The 26323-nt window shown below is 34.8% G+C and overlaps 1 protein-coding gene across 1 annotated transcript; it reads right to left on the bottom strand.

Annotated features, from left to right (window-relative positions):
* Window positions 1-26075, bottom strand: LOC128550444 (RCC1 and BTB domain-containing protein 1-like). Its single transcript, XM_053529509.1, has 14 exons — window positions 25774-26075; window positions 20927-21034; window positions 20145-20311; window positions 19067-19157; window positions 16201-16268; window positions 13425-13532; window positions 12784-12926; window positions 11903-12093; window positions 11118-11173; window positions 10294-10364; window positions 9570-9623; window positions 8108-8205; window positions 6903-7033; window positions 1-3762 (listed from the first exon to the last, which is right to left on the bottom strand). Exons 1-14 carry the CDS (start codon window positions 25940-25942, stop codon window positions 3622-3624), a joined length of 1596 nt encoding a protein of 531 aa, XP_053385484.1. The 5' UTR covers window positions 25943-26075; the 3' UTR covers window positions 1-3621.
* Between the last annotated feature and the right edge of the window lie 248 nt (window positions 26076-26323).

Genomic DNA, 26323 nt, shown 5'->3' with positions numbered 1-26323 from the left:
TTGGTTTTCTTTAAGATATTTATTTGCTTCACTTTCAAACAACACTGAAAGATTACAAAATTACAACAACTGAAATTATTCACACAATACGTACCAATTTATACAAAACAAAGGAATGTCGATAGCAATGGCTGTTTGAAAAGACGAATGTAAATGTTACATCTTACTGTGTACAGTACACCTGACAAATGGCAAACCTACAAAACATCAGAAAGACAAGTTTTACATTGCAGTACCTATGTTTATGTTTGAAAGCCATGTCAAAAACATGATGTTCAACAAGAGCACTGCAATGCAGAGCAATATACGCCCGAAGGTACGACCTTTGGCCCCTAAGTGTGAAGCGAGCCATCGGAAACATGCGCTCTGCACATCGTCTTGATGCGGCATCATAACATAATACGTTCCCTTCGGGCGTGTAAAAATGAGACACAATTATATGTGAAAATATAGATGGTATGATTTCTGTGACACAAATAATACTGACAAAGCAAAAAATACTTTGATTTTGTATATTTTATAAGTATATGACTTTACTAATGTGTTTAAGGATAACTCGACAATTTCACCTGATATATGCATTTAACAAAAATGGTTTTTTTCAGCATAGTCTGTATTTAGTCCTGTTTATCGTTAATATTATAGACTACATTTTGCTGAATAAATCTAATCTACCTTTGAAAATGTAAGTAAATTCTAGCTGTATACACCTATTCAAGTTACCAAAAAAGCACAAAGCAGTTGACAGTTTTTTCCTCTGAAATTTACGTATTTTGCATGTCAGTCCATTGAAGGAACGAAATCCCTTTTAATGAATGGATAAAACAAGATTTTCAACTGGAACATAACTGGAATTCATGCAGAAGGTGACAGTCACCTGGCATGATATATTATGGCAAAACATTGCAATGGCAACAAAAACAATATAGATAATAAAGCCCTCTTAGGTACGAGATTTTAGATGCAATACTAACAGGTTTATTTATATGATCCAGCACAGTAAGTTGTCACCCACACCTCTGCCATAAAAATATATATATCTATAAATAAAACGTAAAAAAAAAACAGGTACTGTATTGCGTACCGAGTGTAATTACATTCAGAAAGAAGACGTATGAAGAAATATCTTGTGAAAGGTGTATATTTTCAATACTTCAGTTGTTTTAGAATATAATGGTGCTATTTATTTTAACTTAGCAGAACAGTCAGAATCCTTCTTCATAATCTGCATCAAATTATACAGTATGTTACAAATATTAAATAATGTATATCTCTTTTTAACTAGAACTATCACTAAATGAGCCGTGCCATAGGAAAACCAACAAAGTGGCTTTGCGACCAGCAAGGATCCAGACCAGCCTGTGCATCCGCACATTCTGGTCAGGATCCATGCTGTTCGCCAACGGTTTCTCTAATTGCTGTAGGCTTTAAAAGCGAACAGCATGGATCCTGACCAGACTGTGCTGATGCACAGGCTAGTCTGGATCCATGCTGGTCGCAAACCCACTATGCTGGTTTTCTCATGGCATGGCTCAAATGTGTTTAATACCTCAAATACATCTAAGACAGCTATGGGTAAGGTTGCCCCCAGAAAAAACAAGTGACCGAGTATTGTAGTGGCAATACAGAAGCCCCTACTGGTGGAAAACTTTCAATAGTGACCGTGACCTTTGACCGACATGCATAGGTCATGTGTTGACACATTGTCTTATCATGGGGAACATTTCTGTGTAGCACTAAGATAAGCCATCAATGCAAATAAAAGTTATGTAGCAGAAACAACTTTTTTTTTACCTTCAATAGTGACCTTGATCTTTGACATACAAGCATGTCATGTATGTGCATAATCTACATATTGCCCTCTATTCACATACCAATTTTTATGAACATAGCTTGAATACTTTGTGTAATTGCAGGATCCAGATTTGTGGACAGACGGCATTCCTATAGTCCCTTCCGGTGTCCCACTAAACCTGGAATCTGAGTGGGACTGGTGCCCCCTTCCTTTGTCTATTCCAGGAAAGAATACGCCACACAAATCTTCACTTCATGGAGATCATGTGTATGAAATTCCAAAAGAAAACAAAAATACGTTTTTGTTCTGTGAGTGCTTGAGAAGGTGGGTATGGGAGCCCATACCTTTTGTCCATCTAAGAAAAAAGTTACTTTGTGCTTATACATGTATATACTTCACAGGCCGTCTCTGTATACTTCACAGGCAGTCCCTTTAAGTATGAGGAAGTAGTTTGTTCAACAAACTTGATAGGGTATAAGGGCCTCAAGGCCCACCATCTTTGTCAATCCTAGAATAAAATGTGAAACTTGAAAACCTAGCAGTGTTCTCAGTTACAACACCTCAGATGATTCAAATCCTACAAAATCATGTACCCATAAAAATATGGAACTGCAACATCCCTATAATTTAGGGTATTTATTTATTTATTTGGGTTTTACAGCGCACCAACACAACTTAACCCTTAAATCATATTTCTTTTTTTTGTAGAATTACTGACTGTATATTTAACGTCATGCTGTGTCTCACACAACTATAAACATTATAATATTATGACTCTTATTACACAGAACTAGAATCAGAACTTACAAAGTTTCCAATAAAACAAGTAAAATAAAACTCTGATTGAAATTTAGCACACAGAAACACTTTAACAATTTTATTAATTTTCTTAACAAAAATCTTTTCTACAAATACGTATAATATCATTGGTTGTTTTAATAATACTCTTAATTTTTTGAGCTTGCCGAGAAATATCACATGAAAAAAATTGTTTATCAGGCTCTGAAGTGCTACAACAATGTTTGGAGACCATTCTTGTAATACAGTTTTGCTACTGGTGAATTCTGAGATCATGTCAACAGACAACCAATCGTAAGCTTGAGATTTCAGACTGGTCCCCAAATATAATTATCCAAAGATGAAATTTCTCCTAAGATTTCAGATGAGAGTATTACCATTGGAACCAACAACTTTAAGAGCAAAAATTAGAATTAAATAAATAAATGTAAACTTTCTAAGTAACTTTTTCTTGGTATATGTTCTCTTTTTTTTTAATTTTAAGAGATAATACTTCAGTTGAGAATGTACTAGTAAGTAATAGATGTAAATGGATGAAACATCATTCACCATAATTGAGCCGCACCATGAGAAAACCAACACAGTGCATTTGAGATAAGCATGATCAGGATCCATATTGTTCGCTTTCAAAGCCTATTGCAATTAGAGAAACCATTAGCGAACAGCATGGATGCTGACCAGACTGCGCGAATGCGCAGTCTGGTCTGGATCCATGCTGGTTGCAAATGCACTATGTTAGTTTTCTCATGGTGCGGCTCAATTATGTATCAGTTTGAATGAAATGACTCCAAACTTCTAATTTACTGGCCTATACAATTAAATTTAGCTTTTTAATCAATCTAAAGCTTGGTAACCTCTATCCTCGACAAAACTTGGCCCGCTGCAAACCCTATTTACAGTCATATTTCTGTTTATTACACTTGGAGATTTTTATGCGATAGTATGCGTTTAAAACACTTTTAACTTTTGTCAAAATTCTCCTTCAAAACTTCATATGATGCAAAGTGCGTTACCACTAACTACACAGTTCAGTATCTAAATGCACCAGCTTGTCCGGCTTTCTTGATGAACGCCTTCAGTATAGATTCATCAAGATCTTGGAAAGCATTTGTCTGTGTGACTGCAGTCATGTGATTTAATGCAAAACGAAAACAAAAATCCTCAAGCTCCTGAAAAAATACAAATCACAATTATAATTTGAGAGAAGGTTATTGTGAAACAAGAGCTGTCACTAATGGTGACAAATCCCCCCACAGCACCTTGACCTTTGACCTGGTGACCTTTGACCTGGTGACCTCAAAGTCAATAGGGGTTGTGTACTCAATAAGTACTATTAGCATGTGAAGTTTGAAGGTCCTGGGTGCAGTGGTTCGCGAGTAAAGTGCCTTCATGCAAAAAGTTAACATTGGCCCCTGTGACCTTGACCTTTGACCTGGTGACCCCAAAGTCAGTAGGGATCAGGTACTCAATAAGTACTATCAGCATGTGAAGTTTGAAGTTCCTGGGTGCAGTAGTTCTTGAGTAAAGTGCCTTCATGCAAAAAAAATAATATTGGCCCCTGTGACCTTGACCTTTGACGTGGTGACCCCAAAGTCAGTAGGGGTCGTGTACTCAATAAGTACTATCAGCATGTGAAGTTTGAAGTTCCTGGGTGCAGTAGTTCGCGAGTAAAGTGCCTTCATGCAAAAAGTTAACGTTGTGACGAACGAACTAACGAACGAACAAACGAACGGACGGACAGTTGAAATCTAATATGCCTCCCTTCGGGGCCATAAAAAAAACCTCTTAACTGAACAGCACCAAGACATGAAGTTCAAAGTTTTTTTATGGCCCCGAAGGGAGGCATATTAGTTCAGTTTTGATATTTGGGTTTCATTTTAGAGGGGTTGTTTTCTATAGATAGCTTGGGACTAAGACAATTTAAAAACAAGAGCTTGTCGAACACAAAATGCCCCCCTGAAGCAGTAAGTAACTGCACAAGGAACAGAAATTATATGCTCACTGTAAACAAAAGTTCTACCATTCTGGTTCAATCTGACCTTGACCTTTAACCTATTAACCTAACAAGAGATCACAGAGTGATCTTGGCGCCATCCACTGAGCCATTTTTGAATTTTCCAAATTTTAAGACTAGGTCAAGGTCAAAATAAAGGTCAAATTTCATATCGGTACAAAACACTGTGCATGTGGTCCAAATTTGAAAGCTGTGGCTTGAAAAATGTGAAAGTAGGTCACTAGATCAATTTCAAGGTCAAAGTTCATTTTCGTAGACAGAACTATGCATGTGCTTCAAATTTGGAGGCTGTAACTTGAGAAATGTGAAAGTAGGTAATAGGTAAAAATCAATGTCAAATTTCAATTCAGAACACAAAAATATGCATGCGGTCAAAATTTTAAGGCTGTAGCTTGAGGAATGTGAAAGTAGGTCACTAGGTCAAAATCAAGGTCAAATTTTATTTCGGTACACAAAACTATGCATGTGGTCCAAATTTGAAGCCTGTACCTTCAGAAATGTGAAAGTAGGTCACTAGGTCAATCTCAAGATCAAAGTTCATTTTGGTACACAAAACTATGCTTGTGAATCAAATTTGAAGGCTGTAGCTTGAGAAATGTGAAAAAAGGTCACTAGGTCAAAATCAAGGTCATATTTTATTTCGGAACACAAAACTAAGCATGTGGTCCAAATTTAAAGTCTGTAGCTTCAAAAAGTGAAAGTAGGTCACTACGTCTATAACAAGGTCAAAGTTTGTTTCGGTACACAAACCTATGCATGTGGTCCAAATTTGAAGGCTGTAGCTACAGAAATGTGAAAGTAGGTCACTAGGTCAAGATCAAGGTCAACTCATGTCATGGTTCTTCTTGCCAATCAAAACTTTACATGTGGTCAAAATTTGAATGATGAAGGTTATGGATTCTAAGTTTTTCCCTATATAAGTCTTTATGAACCATGTAACCCCAGGGCGAGGCCATATTTGACCCTAGAGGGATAATTTGAACAAACTTGGTAGAGAACCACTAGATGATGCTACATTACAAATATCAAAGCCCTAGTCTTTGTGGTTTGGTCAAGAAGATTTTCAAAGTATTTCCCTATATAAGTCTATATAAACCATGTGACCCCCAGGGCGTGGCCATATTTGACCCTAGGGGAATAATTTGAACAATCTTAGTAGAGGACCAATAGATGATGTCATATACAAAATATCAAAGCACTAGGCCCTGTGGTTTTGGACAAGAGGTTTTTCAAAGTTTTTTCCTATATAATTCTATATAAACCATGTGACCCCTTAGGTGGGGCTATATTTGACCCCTGGAAATAATCTAAACAATCTTGGTAGGGGACCACTAGATTTTGCTACATACCAAATATTGAAATCAACTTTCATGATCCTAAGCCCAAGTGTTATTATCATCCGGAAACCGTTTAACTATTCAGTGTCACTGTGACCTTGACCTCTGACATACAGAACTCAAAATTAATAGGGGTCATCTGCTGGTGATGACCAACCTCCCTATCAACTTTCATAATCCCAGGCCCAAGCGTTCTTGAGTTATCATGTGGAAACAGATTGGTCTACATTCCGACCGACCGACATCTGCAAAACAATATACCCATCCTTCTTCGAAGGGGGGCATAATTATTCATATGAGGTAAAAGATGAAAGATTTTACAAAAGAGGAGAAAAACAAAGAGCTGTTTTTTTTTAAACTCAAAATCATGCCCCCAGGTGTATGACCAAAGATGTGTTTTTTAGGTTTTAAGTTTAAACTCGAAGATCATATGAAGGTCAAGGCCATTTATATATAGGTCAGTTTGTAGGTCTTGCCACAAGAATTGTTGACTATGAACTTGATTGGGTGCTGTAGGCAATCAGTTTCATACGGACGGGCGGCAAACTGACAATTCAATCGTTTTATGTCTAGGGACATAATATTTCAAGTAAGATAAAAGTTTTCACAATCAAGCAGTAAAATAAATGTGTATAAACTTAAGACAATCATTCAACTGCTAGAGGAGTTTAACTGCATACACATCTATAAATAAACGTACCGGTTCCAACATTTAAGAGATCAGTCTTGCAGTGCAATTTCAAAACTATACTCAGAATTAACCTATAACATGTTGGAGTTTTGAGACAGATCTCCAAACTCCATTTCATAATCATGGACCTTAGTGTCATAAAATGATGTGAGGTCATGACTTCAACTCAACTCTTACCTTTCCTCAATCTAATTTGTTTAATGAATAAAAATTTAAATTCTAAAAGCACTAAGGGACAAAATAAAGCTGAAAATTTAAAGGTCGTACCCTTGCTTCGTATTTGATGGCTGCAGCGTACAGCATTGCTACATTACTGACCGAGATTCCATGTCGTATAATCTGCTCACAGTGCCGCTTCAATATTGGTTCACAATAGGAATTTGCCAGATCTAGTAATCCTGAAATACATGCATTAGTACCATAAGATTTGATTTCTCAGGAAACTGTCATTAAATATAAGATATTCAAAAATACCATGTTACGAAATTTTTGTTTGTGGATTTGGGATTAAATTTTCTTTTCTGTATCAAAAATTTAACTACATAAATGTGAAAACATAAATCATTATCTGAAGAATATTTAAAACCCACAGCTGTAAGTACTCTTTTTGGACAAACCTAAGTTTTATCCGTCATCAACTCTACACTGTGTATACCCATTAAATAGTTTAGGACATACCTTCAGCAGGCATTAAGTCTACAAAATCTGTGTATAAATACTTTAGGACATACCTATAGCTTCATCTCCCATCAAGTCTACATGATCTGTATATAAATACTTTAGGACATACATGTACCTTTAACTGGCATCATGATCTGTATATAAATACTTTAGGACATACCTTCATCTGGCATCAAGTCTACATGATCTGTATATAAATACTTTAGTAAATACCCATAGCTTCATCTTGCATCAAGTCTACATGATCTGTGTATAAATACACTAAGACATATCTACAGCTTCATCTGGCATCAAGTCTACAAGACCTGCATATAAATACTTTAGAACATACCCATAGCTTCATCCGGCATTAAGTCTACATGATCTGTGTATAAATACTTTAGGACATACCTATAGCTTCATCTGGCATTAAATCTACATGATCTGTGTATAAATACTTTAGGACATACCTATAGCTTCATCCAGCATCAAGTCTACATAATCTGTGTATAAATACTTTAGGACATACCTTCATCTGGCATCAAGTCTACATGATCTGTGTATAAATACTTTAGGACATACCTATAGCTTCATCTGGCATCAAGTCTACATGATCTGTGTATAAATACTTTAGGACATACCTATAGCTTCATCTGGCATCAAGTCTACATAAACTGTGTATAAATACTTTAGGACATAACTTCATCTGGCATCAAGTCTACATGATCTGTGTATAAATACTTTAGGACATACCTATAGCTTCATCTGGCATCAAGTCTACATGATCTGTGTATAAATACTTTAGAGCATACCTATAGCTTCATCCGGCATCAAGTCTACATGATCTGTGTATAAATACTTTAGGAATGCCCTGTATACATTATATGGATACTGAGTAATCTCTACAATACTGGAAAAGAAAATTAAAGATTCATGGTTAACTTAAAAAGCAAAGTACATCAGATTCTGAACCGTTTGATACAAGTTGACAATAAGCCATTAATTGCAATTCTTAATCTCTACAATTAACAAGAGCTGTTTGTAAAATACACATGCCCTCCATGATGGCCTGTCCCTTTTTGAGTCAGAGACAATTATGATCTTGACCTTTGACCTACTGGCCCTCACCTCCTGAAACAATAGGGGTCATATACTGGCCACAGGTTGTGGCCAATCATCCTTCTGTAGGCCAAAGCATTTCTTTTTCAGTTCCAGGATCACTATGACCTTGATCTTTGAGCTAATGACAACAAAACAATAGAAGTTATCTACTGACCACAGGCAATCACCCTACAAAGCTTTTGAACTGTAGGAAAACTCATTCTTTAGTTACTGAGCTTAAAACTATTTTCAGTCTCTAGGTCACTGTGACCTTCACCTTTGAAACAATAGAAGTTAACTACTGACCACAACCAATCATTCTATGGTTTGACGACTGTAGGCTAAAAGAGTTCTTTTGTAATGGAGTGTAAACTGTTTTCAGTCACAAAGTACCTGTTACCTTGACTTTGACCTAATGACCCCAAACACAACAACCGTCATCTACAGACCACAAGTACTGATCTTATGAAATTCAACAATTGTAAGCTGAAGGGTTCTTTACTTAAAAAGCATTTTCAGTCTCGAGGTCACTCTGACCTTAAACCTACTGAAACAATAGGGAGTCAGTCGCGCAGTGGTCAGCAGTCCGGGTTGGATTCCCAGTCGCAGCTGATATCCCAACTAGTGTTCAGTGCTGGGTGATTTACTTAAATTGGTACTGTTTCCAGCAGTATAGGCCTAGACTGGATGCTGGGGAGGTAAATATGATGCCTGCCTTGGGCTTGGCTGGAAATAAGTTCCAGGTGAGGACTTTCGTCAACTACCCATGTTAAACAAGAAACTTTACTTTATCGACTACTTTATAGACTCTTCCATTCTTACATATTGAGCAGAAACCATTTCCTGTCTTGAGGTCACTGTGAACTTGATATTGGACTTTCCGCGCCCCCGCCCCCCCCCCCCCCCACAAAAAAAAAACATGTACTCACCACAGGCAATCATTATTGTGAGACCAAGCATTCCTTAGTTATTGATATAAACCGAACTGTCTACCGACTGACAGCAAACAATGAGCAAAACCAAATATGCCCTCTTCTTGGAAGGGGAGTGAGGGCATGGTAATAATTAAAATTTTCAAATGAAAAACTTCTAAAACAATTGAATTAAAATGAATTTATTTCCTCCAGGAGTATTTCAGTTTTATTTCCCCCAGGAGTATTAACTGTTACTCACTCTTTTCCAGCTTCATCCCAACATGGCTGAAACATGGATCTAAAATGCTCACATCTAAAAAGTATGAAAGGAAAATTAAAGAGTTTTATACACACATACAGTTTTGGCACATCATCTAAACAATTTTTAGTGTTTATAACTAACCAACAGACATCAGTTTGAATATTTATATATTTGACACATAGCTCTTGCATGATTTTGTGTACATTTAGTAACTATAATATGTGTCAAAAGAACTGATATAAACACAGACAAAGCATAGTTTAATTGTATTAATTTATGGACACAAACATGTCTGTAACAGATGGATATACCGAGAATTCTGATTGACAACAACACTGTTGCCATAGCGGTACTTTATACATATCTCTCCCCTAAACATTTCACACATCAAGAACTGAATTATAAAGGTATATCTCTCCCTCTAAATAATATATTGACTATTTACACAAAGCAATACCTGATTCATGGGTGCATACATGTATGTCTCTCCCCCTCTGCAGCATGGGACAAGTAATGAATGGATTTAATCACACATATCCTCCCCCCTCCACCCACACCTCAGGCAATGCAATGGAAACATCAAGAACTGATTTATTAACAAAATGTTCTCCTCCCAAAATTGAATACAAGAAGTCTTTTCCTCAACTTATTAGAAACTCATTCACGAACATATAAACATCATAATTATCTCATTTTGAGTATGAACACAAAACTGACATACCTTATTTTGAGTATTGATTTATGAACACATATATCTCTCCCCTCTACTTTAAACTTCACATCACTTGTGATCTGTGTAAAGCAATATAAGGTTAAATTAATTACTTTAAAGTAAATTTGACGATTTCGACATTACAGGAAAAATCTCCTTTTCCGGTATTAGCCACCAATAAATACCCATAATCCATTTCTGGTTGCTTAATTTCTATAATGAACGTGTCCATCTTTCAATTTGGACAGTACCATTAACTGTTAAAAGGGTTGATTACCAAAAAAATACTGACTGAATGGAAAACAGTGCAGACCAAGATCAGCCTGCACACGGATGTGCAGGCTGATCTTGGTCTGCACTGGTCGCAGAGGCAGAATCACTTGCCACCAGCAGGCTAAGGGTTAAACATGGGTTGCCCAGGTCAAGGCTTTATTTAAAGTTTTCCAAATAAATGAAATTACGCCATTACTTCTAGTTTATCAAATGCACAGAACTACATGAATCTTCCTTTAATATATAAATGGTAAATATGAGTATATTTTATCAATGACGGATTCAGAGAAAGAGAAAACGCTATCATTTTACATTTACTAAACTAAATTTCCTTCTTTTTTCAATCCACAGATTCAAGTCCAAATCCATATTCTTTATCAAGAAAAGAAGCAAAAGTATTATCATTTCACACAACTAATAAAATGCTGTTCTTTATAAAGCTTAAAAATACAGTAAATACGTACCATGTCCTAGAATATATAAAAATAACTGTACAAAATTCCAACATTATTTCATTCAATTCAGAAATGAAAAACCGTAATTTTATACAGTAAACTTACAGGATCGTCAAATGCTTGTGATATACAATTTACAACTTTACTCCCTCGCATCTGATCTGAAAAAATATTTTGGCAGTGTGATAACGAAAGTGATCATTTTCTTAAATAACTGAACAAACAATAGGTACAATGACATGAAATAATATGAATTTCACCAACTTTTCCCTCTGCATCTGAAAAACATACTTTAGAGCCACAACATTTTTTCTTCAGTCTAACTTACAACAGATAGCCATTATAAATCATTTGAGTCTTCTAGTGGCCCTCTGCGGAAATATGTGGGGTCTGTATGATAAATGTCCCCCACATATTTCCATTGGGGATCACTAATGAACCCAATTATTTGTTTTATTTATTTAACCACTCATTTTTAGCCTAAAACAGCAAGAAAATCTATTGACTCTCCACAGAAATAAAGGGGGTCACCATAAAACCATGTTATAACTAATGAAACTGCTCAAATCTTGTAAGAGGCAATAAATCAACACAATAAATAACTGAATTCTTTTAAAGAATTTAACGTAAACATATATACAGGATGGTTTATAACACAAGAAAACAAAAGTTTACATATTCTTTTTAATTGGAGATAAAAGTTTGCTGATGGCGACTAAAACACCTAAAATTTTGTTCGAACAGTACAGTTTTAACACCAATAACATGCAGTGTTTAAAATCCATGATTAATGGAACCTTCAACTCATATACTTCAACCTCTACTCTCTTTTTCATTCAATTATCTGCATAATCTATATGATGAGTCAACGTATGAAAAACTTTACTTACTGACAGCGTGTGTCCGCCATGTTACTGGCGGAGTGGAAAATGCTGAAAATACATCATCAGTACAGCTGAATTGCGTGAGTAATGGTGACGTTATAGACTGACCCCTGGACTGACCCCACATATAGACTTTCCCCGTCTCCGTCATTGCAGCAGATATATGTGAGTAATGGCTTGCGGCTACTTCAATAAATCTGTAAAAGTGAACGTTAACAATTTGTGCAAAGTTGTTAGCAGATATTATGACAGTATGCTATTATTATAATCTACACTTGATGCAGGCTGAGTACCTTCTTGTAAAATCGGAAGTTTTTACAAGGGAGTTATTTTTGCTATATTCCCTAGTTCTTCATCTTTGTGAAAATAAATACTAGAGACAAAGCCACTATTGGCCATATATATCCTGAATATTTTACAAGACAACAATGCAGATGTAAGATAAAGCAAACATTTTAGTCTCATGAAAAGAAAATGTCTAACTTTATAATATTACCTTAATTTCAATCAAGTTTTATGATAAAGAATTTTGAATTTAACCTCTCAATGGTGCAAAAATGCGCAATGGGAAAGAAGTGACAAAAGAAATGTCACCTGCCTTTATTAAAATATTAAAGAATCACCAAATAATTCCTTTAATACCCGTAAAAACAAATACTTTTGAGATAAATATCAAGGGAAGTGTAGTCTCATAAATGTGTTGGTCTCTAAATTCTAAAAACTGCTGCATGTTCAAATTCACCCATAAATGACATCAGGCCTCCTTTTATAACACCAGTGCTAGTTTCCAAGAAGCTCAAACTATGGGTATAAGCCTTTTTAAATCAAGCCATATCATAAATGATAAAATCTATTCTACTTTCAACATGAATGATGCAGTAAAATACCTTTCTCCATCTGCTGTTACTCGAGATGGTGTGACTAGATTTGCCTTATTTCCTGTACCAAGTTGACCATATGAGTTAGCTCCCCAGGAGAAAAGATCACCCTCGTCTGTGAGTGCCAGTGTGTGTGCATATCCACATACAATCTACAAATATTGACAAATAATTTTATAATTCATACAATATTTGCAGCTATTAGCCTCATTTTATAACTAATTCTATTGTTGTAATTATTTCTAAGCATGGCAGTGAATTCTGAGAACAGCAAACGGGTCTCACCCTTAACTGAATACCTCTCTAAACCATATGCTTTGCTTGGTCCAAAAAATTCTCCAATATATTTGATGCTGAGAAACAAGACACCCTGTTATTCAGGCAACACAAGGACACTTTTGCATCCTTAAGTCGCAAACAAGTAGTACAAGGATCAATGCAGATTATGGTCTGGATAGAATAAATTTATGCACTTTTTACAAGATGCTAAACTCCTCTATATCAGATAACCAACTAAAATTGAGAAAAAGCTTGGTCCAAACACCATCCTATTTAAAGAATTTCTACTGTCTTCGCATCTATATGGCTGAAAAATGATCTGCAAGGTAATAGTAATATATAGCCATACCTCTGACACTAAAGTGACATACCTGTGAAACTATAGTGTTTTGCAACATCTGAACTCGGCAGGGATTTGGCTGATTTACATTATTTCCAAGACCTAGCTGTCCGTTACCATTATAACCCCAGCCATACACCTGAAATGAATTACACATTCATCAATTAATAATTTACATCAAGAGATGTGTATCACCAACAAATTGTAACAATCACTGAAATTAATACCTGAAGTAAAATTAAGTAAAAAAACAACTTTAAATATACTGAAAGCAAAAGCAAAATAGTTAGAAAAAAATACTTGGGAAATCCAGTTGTGTGCCTGAAAATGGAGGCCTAAAATTTCTGTTTGATCTGTAATAAACATACTCTGTGATTAAATTTACCCTTAGAGTATCAACTTTATTTTGGTGATACCTATCACCTTTAGTTTCAGTGTAAAGGGAGAAAATTTACTAATTTTCAAGATAGAATGCAGGTACACTGAGAATATGTTATGAAAATTTTCTAGTTTCTTATTCTGTGGCATAATCTCTTATCATTTATATAGTTCTAATTATCTAACCAGACAACGGTGCTTTTATTTGACAAAAAGCTATTTCATATAAAGGGGCAAAAATAATTCAGTCAGACAATACAATGAATCAAAAAAAAGGTTAAAGGCTTCATAAAATGTAGAGCTCTACACATATAAAAGCTCCAAACTTTATAATGTATATATTATACTATAGTCTAATAATGGGGAACATTTCTGTGTAGTACTAAAAATCCTTCAATGCAATTAAAAGTAATGGAGCAGAAACAAATTTTTACTTAACCTTGAACAGTGGCCTTGACCTTAACTGATAAGCATAGATCATGCATTGACATACTGTCTCATCATGGGGAACATTTGTGTGTAGCACTAAGATAACCCATCAATGCATATATAAGTTATGGAGCAGAAACAATTCTTACTTGACCTTCAATAGTGACTTTGACTTATGATTGACCTACAAGCATAAGTCATGTATGTGACTGTATAATCTACATAATATTAACTTCTATTCACATACCAAGTTTTATAAATACTTTATCACAGGATCCAGATTTGCGGATGGACAGACAGACGGGCGGAGGGCATTCCTATAGTCCCCTCCGGTGTTCCACCGGTAGGGGACTAAAAAAGCTTGCAAATGACCTCTACTTTCAAAACTGGTTTCAACAATTACCTTTCAAACGATATACTATGAAATCATTAATATTTATGGGGGACTAATTTTCCTGGATTTTGTGGTTGAGTCAATCCACGAATTTTAATCCCAACATACAAAGTAAATTTCCCATTCATTTTATGTTCAAAAGTTGAAATCCACAAATTCATATCCCCATTAAATTGCCGTTTTGACCAAAACCACGAAATTTCATGCCCACGGAATTAAATGATTTTACAGTATTTTATCAACTTAATTCTGCAGTCTTAGTAATAGCAGGACATGTACCATAGCAAAATCGATGTACAGTATTACCAAAAAATTTAAACAGAAATGCACTTTAAAAACAACAAAAAGAAAAACAATAATATCAATAATAAACAAAAGTAAATTGAAATAAAGTAATAAAAATGTATTATATTTCTATACCAAATTACCCTACCATTTGGAAGCTCTACCTATGTCTTTTACATACCTCCTGCAATTTTGTTATTAATGTACGATGTTAGTTTAATGCCATTTTTCAACAGTATTTCAGTAATGTAACAGCGGGCAGTTAACCTTACCAGTGTTTCTGGATTCTGTACCAGTACAAACCTGTTCTCCGTAAGTAGATGCCAACTTCCCCACATGAATAATAGGTGGAGGAGAATGATTTCAGACACAATGTCTTTTATCAAATTGTCATGGAGAACATATGCCCCACCAGGGGATTGGACTCACAACCCCGCAATGCATTGATCTGCGCTCTCCCTACTGAGCTAAGCAGGCAGGTAGTATCAACAGCAATAATTTCTACATTCAAAGTTACTAAATATGATTTTAATAAGCATTTATTTATATAATAACTATACCTCAGTTCTTCACGATTTGTTCAAAAGATGTATTTCAAATAAAAGTTGGTTCAATATACCAGACCCATGCAAAAGTATGTAAACTCATTGGAGTCAAGATATTAAATTTTATGATGAGCACTTAAGTCACAACATATTAATCAAAACTCAGATTACATAGATACTAAAACAGTAGCTATGACTGTAAAAAATTGTTGAAAAAGATGCTAAGCCAAACACACACACACACACACTGAAAAACAGTAACTTGACCTTATTAATATTATATTCCACTCGAGTGGATTTGCCGACCTGGATCACACAAAGTGGTAAGCGCAGTGTAACTGAGCCAGGTAAACCCCCAAAAAATGCTCAATCAAGCTACGATCAAATTAACCCTTTTATTATATACCTAACCAAAAATTTATTTTTCATTTCTATTACAGACAAAACTAATTACAAGCTTCCCTGAATTAAAAACCTACTTATTCACTAGGTCATAAACATTAATGAAAATAGTCGAGGCATAGACAAAATACAGAACTGGATATCCCCTAGTGAACTACAGGTTTTGATTTCTGTCATTCTTGTTCATTTTTGTAATACATGCTGCAATTTTCACTTAACATTGATAAGTATTAAATAAAGTATAAGATAAATGTAACCGATAAGTTATCATGTAAAATACTGTTAAGACGATGACACTGAAAAAATGACATCCATAAACATGATAAATATTTCTTTATTTTGTGTCTCTTAAAGTTATTTCCAGAATCAATTACCTCCCCTTTTTCCATTAATGCCATTGAAGATGTCTGTCCACAGGCTATAGATATGGCAACTCTTGAACCTGTAAAGTATTCATTCTGTGAATGAAATAATGCAAGATTATTCCCCTTACATAGAGCTATTTAGCGAAAATTCTACCAACTGTAAAGGAAAACACTTACTGGCAACTACAACTTGAGACAAAAGCAGTGTCTTTGCTGTTAAGGAGGTAGGTTACCTTAATATTTGTATGTGCGCATGTCCAACCGGAAGTTAACGTGACGATTTACGACGACGTTTACGACAAACTAAATGTGTCTGTATATCCATTCTTCTGAAAACAAATTATGAACCTGTCTCCGATCTGATGCTTTATGGTTTTATAATGCAGAAATAATGAATAAATTGCCGCAGAAATGCTTCAAAACAATGTTGCCTTAAAATGACGTCATTGACGTCATGACGTTACGTGTCAGTTACCGCGCAAAATTAATAGCTTTTATTTTGAAAGTACGTAATTCTGTGCATTTTCTTTATTTGAACTATTTTCAAACAGTCATTATTTGCTGAAATATTTTTTATGAGTCTTTTGCTCAGAATAATAATCAATATTTTGCTTCTTTTATGTAGTTATATTGAAATGTTATGCGGAATGTAAGAAAATGGATGATGGTAACCAATGTTATTTGGAACATTGTTGGGTGAAAGGATACTTGTTAAGGCCATTTTCAAGTAAAAAACTGACAGTTTGATTTGCAATACCTATTTTTCAGTTTCCGTTGATAATTTGTTACTTATATACTAAAACTAAGCTCTAAAATTGTTCAAATTTCAGTAGAAAATTGTGGTTTCTTGAATTGAATTGATGTTACCATGGAAACGAAGCCCGTGACCTATATATCTAAATGTAAAATTCAAAAGCGTTAACACTGGTCTATTTAAGGAACACAGCTTCGGCTTTTTATTTTCATTTCAACAATATCCATGAGAAAAATAGCAGCATGCCGAACGATTTTTCCAGGAAAAATGCCAGAAGAAGGGTACTGCTGTAAGTATTCTAAGCTGTGAAATTTGTTTGAATAAATGCAAAAAACACGAAAATATAACTTATGTTAGAAATAATATGTTTTAAATCTACATTAACAAGAAAGATAATTTTATTCAATATTTTTTATAAGAAATAACGACAAAAAGCAAGATATAAGCTATTTTAAATATCTCTGTTGCCATGGTTACTTTAAACTTAAAGAAAAATAGGGTACCATGTAAAGTGCTTGGTATTTTGCTGATAATATTACCCAAATATTCCATGTTGGTGATTAACAGAATGGCACTGAAGCCGTCGAAAACCCCGTTTTTGTACATAGTTGTTTAAAAATGGGAGAAAATGCGTTACCATGGAAACACGAGCCCCGTGACATATACATTTTAAGCTTATATTAGAAAGCTAACGCGCATACTAGTAAAATTATCAATTATGCAGACTTCTACAGATATCAATGAAACTAAAATACACTGAAAAGTGTAAAATATCCGTATTTTCCTTCTTCTTTCAATATAAAATACCTTTGGAGGGTCATGTTCTTCAAACCAGGATAAAAATTGAACTTGAAGGGACAGAAATAAACGAAATTGATATTGTAGCAGTTAAAACATCATATTACACGAAATACAAAAAATTGCTGCGGTTCAACTAATTTGAATTTACCCTGGTAACAAGGTAACCTACCTCCTTAAGCTTTAAGCATAGTAATTTAAGGTAGTGGCTCTGTTATGACAATCTGTGATTTCTGTGCAATTACATAACATACTATGGTAATTTAGTATCCTTCAGCCATAACAGAAAATCATTTTTTTAACAACCTTAGAATGCCAAAATCATACACAGAGAATATGAAATTATAGGCTTATAACATCATATATTTCAGCATCCTTCGGCCATAACAGGAGATTGTTTTTTGAATGCCGAAATCAGATACGGGTACACAGAATATGAAATTTTATTACATCCTTTGGTATTTCAGCATCCTTCGGCCATAACAGGAGATTGTTTTTTTAACAACCTTAGAATTCTGAAATCACATACAGAGAACACAAACTAACATAACATCTGGGCTTGACCTTAAGGACTGCCCTATTCAGCCTATTGGCCAGGGTAGGTAAAAGTGGAGCACAGGCAGGCGAAAAATCATACTCAGTTGCCGCTTGGCAAGTGAAATATATAAAAGATACCAAGAAATACTTCTCAGAAAATCACGCACTACTGTTTTTTGTTGCTATACAGAATTACAATATCTCATCGTATCACCATGTTACATTTGGGCAATGAAAAATTGGGTTCGGCCAAGTAGAAATATAGTTGAAGTTGCCCTAAGGGCAAGTGCTGTCCAAAGTTGAAGTCAAGCTCTGAACATCCCAGGGTATTTCAGTATCCTTCGACCATAACAGAAAATTGTTTTTTGAATAACCTTAGAATTCCGAAATCATATAGTATTATGAAGAATATGAAACTACATAAAATCATATGCTATTTCAGTATTCTTCGACCATAATAGATCTTTTTAAACAATCGGAGAATGCCAAAATAAAATACTGAAAATAATAATCATAACTGAACAGAAAATGCCGACTGTCATTGTGTGTCCACTACCTTGACAGTAATAATATTACCTGCTCTTGAAGGATAGATCTTTTCTTAATAATAGTATCCCTTACATATCAGTCACCATAAAGAATCAATTATAAAACAAACATTTTGTTGTAAAACAATAACCCTTATACAATGAGCTATATGGATACAAAGCTTAAGGTGAAATTCTTTTAAGATTTTTAATTCTTAAAATGGAAGTGATAGCATTTTTATATGAAAAGTATGTTTACCAATAACTGCAATGACTTTTCTAGGTGTTGGCTGATTTGTTGTAGTTCCAGACCCAACTTGACCACAATTGTTCTGTCCCCACGCATATATCTGTAACATAAATAGAGTTTTTAGAAACTGTGTAGATTTTACCCCAATTTCTACACTGTAGTGATCAATTTCTACAACTGAAATAATGCAAAAAAATTCCACCACCACAATATTTTGGTTACACAATTTATGACAGTAGATTTTTTATGAACTGAGTGGCTCAAAATGTGCTTTGCTCATCCTTCATTTAGTCTAAGATAATTTATCATTAAATATTGATTTGAACCTAAAAATTCCTCACTAATTACATGTATATTTAACCTGGCTAAATATGTAAACTAACTGTGTATGAAGAGGTGCAATCACAATCAGTTGTCTAGTAACAGCCATTTAAAAAACACTTTCAGTGTTTTAGTTTTATTCCATATTCATATTGTGTTATAAATTCATTACTGTGTATAATCTTAAACTAACCACAAGTAATGTTTATGCACACAAACATATTTTTCTATAATTACACAGACACTGTAGAAATTCTTCGTAGGTTCAAATACAAAATTTCAGCATATCATATCTTTAAGAATTTTTTTATTAATGTTGAACGTTTAACAAAAATGTACTAAAAGCCTCACAGTTGTTCTATATACATGTACATTGTTAATACAACTGCTGTGTCAAAACATTAATACATATATATAGTAAATCCATAGGAAATAATACCATCTTGTCACTTATTTTCAAGTTCTCAACCAAAATAAGCTCGGATAAAAAGTATAAGGAGTGAACAGTAAGCAGTAAGTACATGTGTACCACTTTATACATAAACTTAAGTAAATATAGTTCACCCTATACTAATGACCACTACCTGGATCTCAAGGCAATTAATTTCATTTTAAATTTAAGCATAATTTGCAAAGTACATGTATCAATCACTGTTTTATCATTTAATGACTAAATAACCACCACCTGCTAAGAAGGCCAAGTTTTGACTCTCCTGATTGTGGTTTTATAAACAGGTTTCACTATATATGAAACATAATGTTGTACCTCCCCATCCATGGTCAAAGCAAGTGAATGGTGACTTCCGCAAGCAACTTTTGATACTTTCTTTCCCTGTAGGTTTGTGTTGACTAGAACTGGCATAACTCCCTGTGTGGAACCTCCATTGCCCAGCTGACAATACCCATTGTGGCCCCAACTATACACCTCTCCAGCTGCAATGTTTAATAAAATTCAATGTGGAAAGTCACATATGTAATATTCTTTTTATCACATGTGAGCTTTTCTTGTTGAAACATGAAAAAATTCTACTTTCTTTAACTATTATAAACAAGTCAATATGATCAATGTCTCCTATATTACACTAGTGTATTATCATTTTTATGTAATGGCTTTATTACACTCCCGCGACGTCAAACATGTGATAAATAAGATATAAAGAAATATCATATTTTTATTTACCAAACATGTTACAACATACAACAATTAAGGTTGTTCTCTTGCTCTGGATTGTCCATATTTTGAGTAAATCCACTGACTCAGAGCAATTGGTTTGTGAACAATGCAATAGTGACTACGTAGGTGAAACCGGAATCTTTAGAGACAAGAATGAAAGAACATGTGTCTCATTCCAACTCGGCACTATATGAACATATAATACATATTATTTGCTTTGATTTATGTCCACTTAAATGTACACGTATGCAATATTAAACATGGCGGTGATAATGTGTTCATCATTACATCAATATATGATCTACATTTGTTTGGTGACAACAAGATGCAATCAGACTTTCCTCTAATTACAAGTTCGTACATTGCATACTTACTATCTGATACTGCTAATACGTGTGGTCCACTCCCAAATGCAACATCCACAATTCTTTTTCTACATAGGGCATCAATCTTTCTAGGTTCCAGACTACTATGTGAGTCACCTGTAAAATAAAAATTATTTGCACTTTTCGGGCATATTGTGAGACATTCACAAATAAAAATGACATTCAAAAATACTTAAGACAAGAATCATTTTATTTTAGTTAGGTGTTAGGTTACTGTTAAGATAAGATCAATTTTATTTTAAGTCGGCAAGACAGAGAAACAATACAACATAAGCAACAAGCGCTTTTAACCGACTATATATAACAAAGATAAACAGTTAAAACATATAGTAAGCAAGCTGTAAAATAAGAGATAGGGTTATACAAAATTACATGTAGCAGTGCCAGTACAAATTAAGTTAAACCTATGAAAGACCTGCTGATCTTCACCGAAAGCCTAAGAACTACTTAAGATAAACATGGAGTAAAAAACTGAAAGGCAAAACCGGCGCAAAAAGCTGAATAAAAAATATGCTAAACGAGAATATCACCTCAGATCATATCTGAAATGAACTGAGCAGCAGCTCCTTCACAGTAGCACATAAAACATAGCATGAAATAAGATGTAATAATGACAATAGCACATAGAGAACATAAAATGCATGCAAATTATTACATAAAAATAATAGAAAGAAAAGTGTGCAACTAATGTTCTGTTTAGTTACAACCAACCACACTGTCAGCTGTACCAAGAGTAATGGTGGACATGTAAATGCAGCGAGGTAGCCAAAATAAAACATATAGTGTTTAAATGCTTTATTATTTGGCAGTGGCTAGAGAACCGAAATCGGTTCCCTAGACAGCGAACTTATTCGTCCGGAACCGGTTCTCTAACCAAAATACCGTGCATAGGCTAGGGAACCGGAATTTTATATCACTGCCGAAATCCACTCTGTTTCTATAAGTAAGTATCATGCATATTATTATCTTAATTAATTTTTACCATTCCTTTCTATTTATCTGCGTTAACTGTCTCCAAAAGTGTACTCGCGGCATACCGTGTCCGCCATATTAATTAGAATGATGTAAACAAGTACGAAATAAATGCGTGAAAACTACTTTGTCGTTTTTAAATGCATGTTATTTGTTTTGAACATGTACAATGTTTAAATTATTTTTTTTTAAAAAATAGTATTAATTTGTATTTGCATCATTACATGTTTATAGATACATTTGTAATTTAATTGCCATTAATATCTTGCAGATTATCTGATCACTTTATGTACTGGTTTGTAACACCTCGGCATTACACGTTCAAAGATATGTGATCAATACTAATTAAGTTTAAATTGCAAGTTTATTCTGGTTTCCTCCAATGCCGACGATTTCCGCATTCATTAGGCATAAAAAAAAAATATGTTTGTTTCCTGTAACATGCTGAAAAAAATGGGGGTCGGTAGGTAGGGATTTATTTTTTTTTTTTTTTTTTTTTTTTTTTTTTTTTTTTTTTTTTTTTAGTAGGTGTCAGAACATTTCAGTGTTTAGTAACCTTATTATCGCCAATTAACTGCCTAATCAGGCCTCAACCTTAACTTTCTTCAGCAGTTGCCAGCAGGTTCACCAACTGCTAAAATCTAGTAGACCTGCTCAGACTTTAGTGGACCTCCAATTCTATCTCATAAATTGTGATGCTGTAGACGTCATAACTTCATATGACTCAAAGAAACGGGACTTATTTCTAAATAATTAAAAATGGAAGACTGTAGCAATCTGTTATCCCGAAAAATAATTATTTTGAAAAGTGTCCCAAAATATGGACACAATCAGCACCAGTGTTGAAAGTGAAAAAAAGAAAAACATCAACAATTATCAGTAATCATTCTGATGATAAACTAAGTAATTGGCCTCGTTTTCATCATCAATTAACACCCCCTCAAAGAGCTAAAAGAAGTGTGTCGGTTATTGTGGCATCTGCAGTGGAGATCAAAGCGGTATAGTTTCCACGAGATTGTCATTGCATTACGTCATGTTTTCGCGCCATGTGACACATCACTGTCTGATCGTACTTTCTCGATTCCTTTAATTGTTGAGAAGAAATCAGTAAAAAAGTTTTTTCTTTAATTTTTTAAAAAGCGAATGTGCAATATCCCGAATAAACTGACATGTAAATGTGTCAGATCGTGAACGATACTGACCTATTTGCCCTCAAGAAATTTACATTATTGTTTGAGAAGAATATCTAACAAAGTGTTGTGTCAAAAAATATATGTACGAAGACTCGTTTAAAACTTATTAAAAATCGCAACGACATCATACTGCCTCATTTTAAAACCACATTTCTATTTACGTTCATGAGGTCACGTAACCTATTCTGCCATGCTAACAGAAATCTGTTTGCCACAAAATCGTTTTACTCCATGTATTTAAATTGCTGCCGCTCTTTCATTATTTAAGATTTTTTAATTGTGTTTTTTGTACTTTCTGGTCAAAAGTCTGAATTTTATTACCATAGTATGTACCGTTTATTTACTTTAAAAAGGAAATAAATAATCAAGATCGCGCTGTTTGAAATGTTACAAAACATTATATGAAAATTTGATCGTTTTAAAAGAATTTTGCCTACATTCCTGTCGATTTCTTATTAAAATTGTTATAGAATTCAAACTGTATTAGTTTTCAAGCGGTGTTGAATATCTGAAGCGAATATATTAAAAAATGAATGCACTACGCGCGTTTTTTGTGTCAAAAGTAACTGCGATGTAAATTAAGTATTACGATAGGGCGCACCTGCTTGTGGAATGGAAAATTACCAGCATGACGTTTTGATATTTTTACGATTCGCGGGTAAATTCCAGTCAATCCAGGTAATTTTGCCTGATGTAATTACTCAATTTGGTAAAGTTACCACGTAAAAACCACTCACCCGATCGGTGGAGTAGTCCATTCGTGCTATCCTGACTTTAACTCGCCAATGCTTATAACTGTAGAATGCCGTACTAAGGCAAAATCAACTTTCGTTTTGTGAATTCGCCGATATGGGTACGATCCCCCACCCCCCATCACCCCTATTTTTCCACTTTTAAGGGTTTTATTCTATTTGCAGACCGTGACTGAAAATTGGTTGACCGTCGGTCTACCCAACTTTTGATAGTGGACCTGCCGATTTTGGTTGCGTCGGTCCAACGGTCCACCGCTAAGGTCGAGGCCTGTATAAATTAAATTACTAATCAAATAAAATTGTTGAAAATTTGCTCCCGCCTTTCAATAACAGATGTTGTTCATACAATGTTTTTTTCTACACTGATTCCTTTCGTTCAGTAAACATTGTGTAACAGGCAAAGTTCATAGTTTTGCAGACAGACATAGCTTCGGGCCGTTTTGCCAATTAGAGATTTTCGGGGCCACAATTAATCTTTTGTCGCAAATGGCTCAAGTGCAACCAACAGCGTGACCCCTGAACAAGTGGTACAAACATGATAATAGACTGCTCTTCTACGAATTGTTTATCAATTAACGTTTACACCTTGATCAATAAACACCTTTCATAATGAAGTACTAAATACAAACCGCGAGATAACCACGTGTCAGTCGGCGCGTGGCGTGATTGACATCTGTCAGTAGCTAATTAGTATATGACGCTCCGCCTACTGCCATACTTCCGCTTGTGGCGGCGAACAGTATTGAAATTCACCGAGATTTTGATTGACTAGGGGCAGAACTTTTGAACTCGATATGCATCAAAGAAAACTTCTCGATTTTCGCGGGTGAAAACCCGGAACCTCGAGTCTACCGACAAACAGGCTTTTCGCCATGTTGTTTCATGTCGACAGAACCAGGAACGTTCGTGACTATGCGCGACGAGGTCGGGTGCAACTAAATTATCCCTATAATCAATAAAGATATGATCAGAATCTCGAATTTTAGCCCATAAAAAAATTGCGGTCGGCGGTAAAAACTTACGGTCGGTCGGGTTACAGGAAACAAACATATTTTTTTTTTAGGCCTTAGTACAAGAAACAAAGTGAATTTCGACAGCTTTATGCATAGAAATAAAATTCCGGTTCCCTAGCCTATGCACGGTAATTTGGCTAGAGAACCGGTTCCGGACGAATAAGTTCCCTGTCTAGGGAACCGATTCCGGTTTCTCTAGCTGTAATGTAATGGCCAGTTAAGCGTTACTTTATCATTATGACAGGTTCATACTTAAATTATTAGTTTATTTTAAAGAGAAGAAAGAAAGGAAATTGTAATGTAATGGCCGTTCAGGTCATAGTTATAAAGTAATATAGAAACAGTCAGTATTCTAAAATATTGCTTCTCCAAAATATTGTTCTCTCTGTTTCATACACATGCATAATTGTATATTGCTATCCTAAGGTTAACAAAGTACAGTTCTTCTCTGTACCAGGCATACTGGTAGCCAACTGGACACTGGCATGTTTCCATTATACATTGCAGATTCATGAGGATTCAGCAGTCCGCAGAATGTCTTATCACCATATTTGTAATAACGCTCGGACATGATAGCTAATTACCAACAATGCTCTTGGCTTTATTTCCTGATTAGCGGGAGAAAGCGAGGACGGCACAGGGAACCGTATTGAATAGACTCTATTAGTTATGGGTTAGCTTTCATTGTCAGTGCGTCTCACTTTTCCTTAAGAACCTGGGTTGAACTTTAAATAAAAACTGTTGACTTTCAAAGTGTTGTTTACTATTTCTTGTCACCGGAGTTTATTACTTGACATAGCCACTGCCTTATTATTTGGTCTAGAGCCTCTGCCAATTAAAGGCTGAACTACAGCAGTGCAGATTACAGAAGACAAAACAAAATTATGATAAATTATATTCCTTACCTAAACCTAGACAACCACTGCAATTTGAACCAATGGCATAAACATCATCATTGTCAGTAATGTAAATAGCCTCATTTCCAGAGCTCCCAAACACACAGATTTTTGTGATTTTTGAAGCTTCGTTCGGATCTAAGAGACTGAATATCGGCCACTTGGTAACGTCTAACATGATTAATCAAGCTCAGAACAAGACGTCTGAAAAATGACAATCTGAAAGGTACATTAAGAAACTTATATCATTTCATTTTTTTTCCTGTCACTTTGTGGTTGTTTTTCTCTAAACTGAAACCGGAAGTGGCACCTGTTGACTTCCTGTAGAAAAAGCTATACCATACTATAATTTTTAAAGGCTAAAGTCTGTCTTTTATTACCACTATCGAATGCAGTATTCAATACAAAGTCCCCTACTGGAAGGCAAAGAAGTATAAAATACATTTATTTTTATAGCTCTTTGTGGAAGGTGACTAATTTCTCAATCGCTGCACGAATTGTTAATCTGATATCTGTAAAAGATTTATATACAGCTCAACATCCATTATTATATAAAATA

Source organism: Mercenaria mercenaria, chromosome 18, assembly GCF_021730395.1.
Source record: "Mercenaria mercenaria strain notata chromosome 18, MADL_Memer_1, whole genome shotgun sequence".
Classification (NCBI taxonomy): Eukaryota; Metazoa; Mollusca; class Bivalvia; order Venerida; family Veneridae; genus Mercenaria; species Mercenaria mercenaria.
The sequence above is the reverse complement of the archived record's forward strand: the minus strand, read 5'-3'. Positions and strand labels throughout refer to the sequence as shown.

What these genes read in the sequence shown, in the direction of transcription:
- LOC128550444 (XM_053529509.1), bottom strand. Translation starts at nt 25,942, where the DNA reads ATGTTAGACGTTACCAAGTGGCCGATATTCAGTCTCTTAGATCCGAAC. An exon ending in CAGTGGTTGTCTAGGTTTAG is followed by an intron (nt 21,035 to 25,773) that starts GTAAGGAATATA and finishes TTTATTTTACAG; the next exon opens with GTGACTCACATAGTAGTCTG. An exon ending in CTTTGACCATGGATGGGGAG is followed by an intron (nt 19,158 to 20,144) that starts GTACAACATTAT and finishes TTTATGTTACAG; the next exon opens with ATATATGCGTGGGGACAGAA.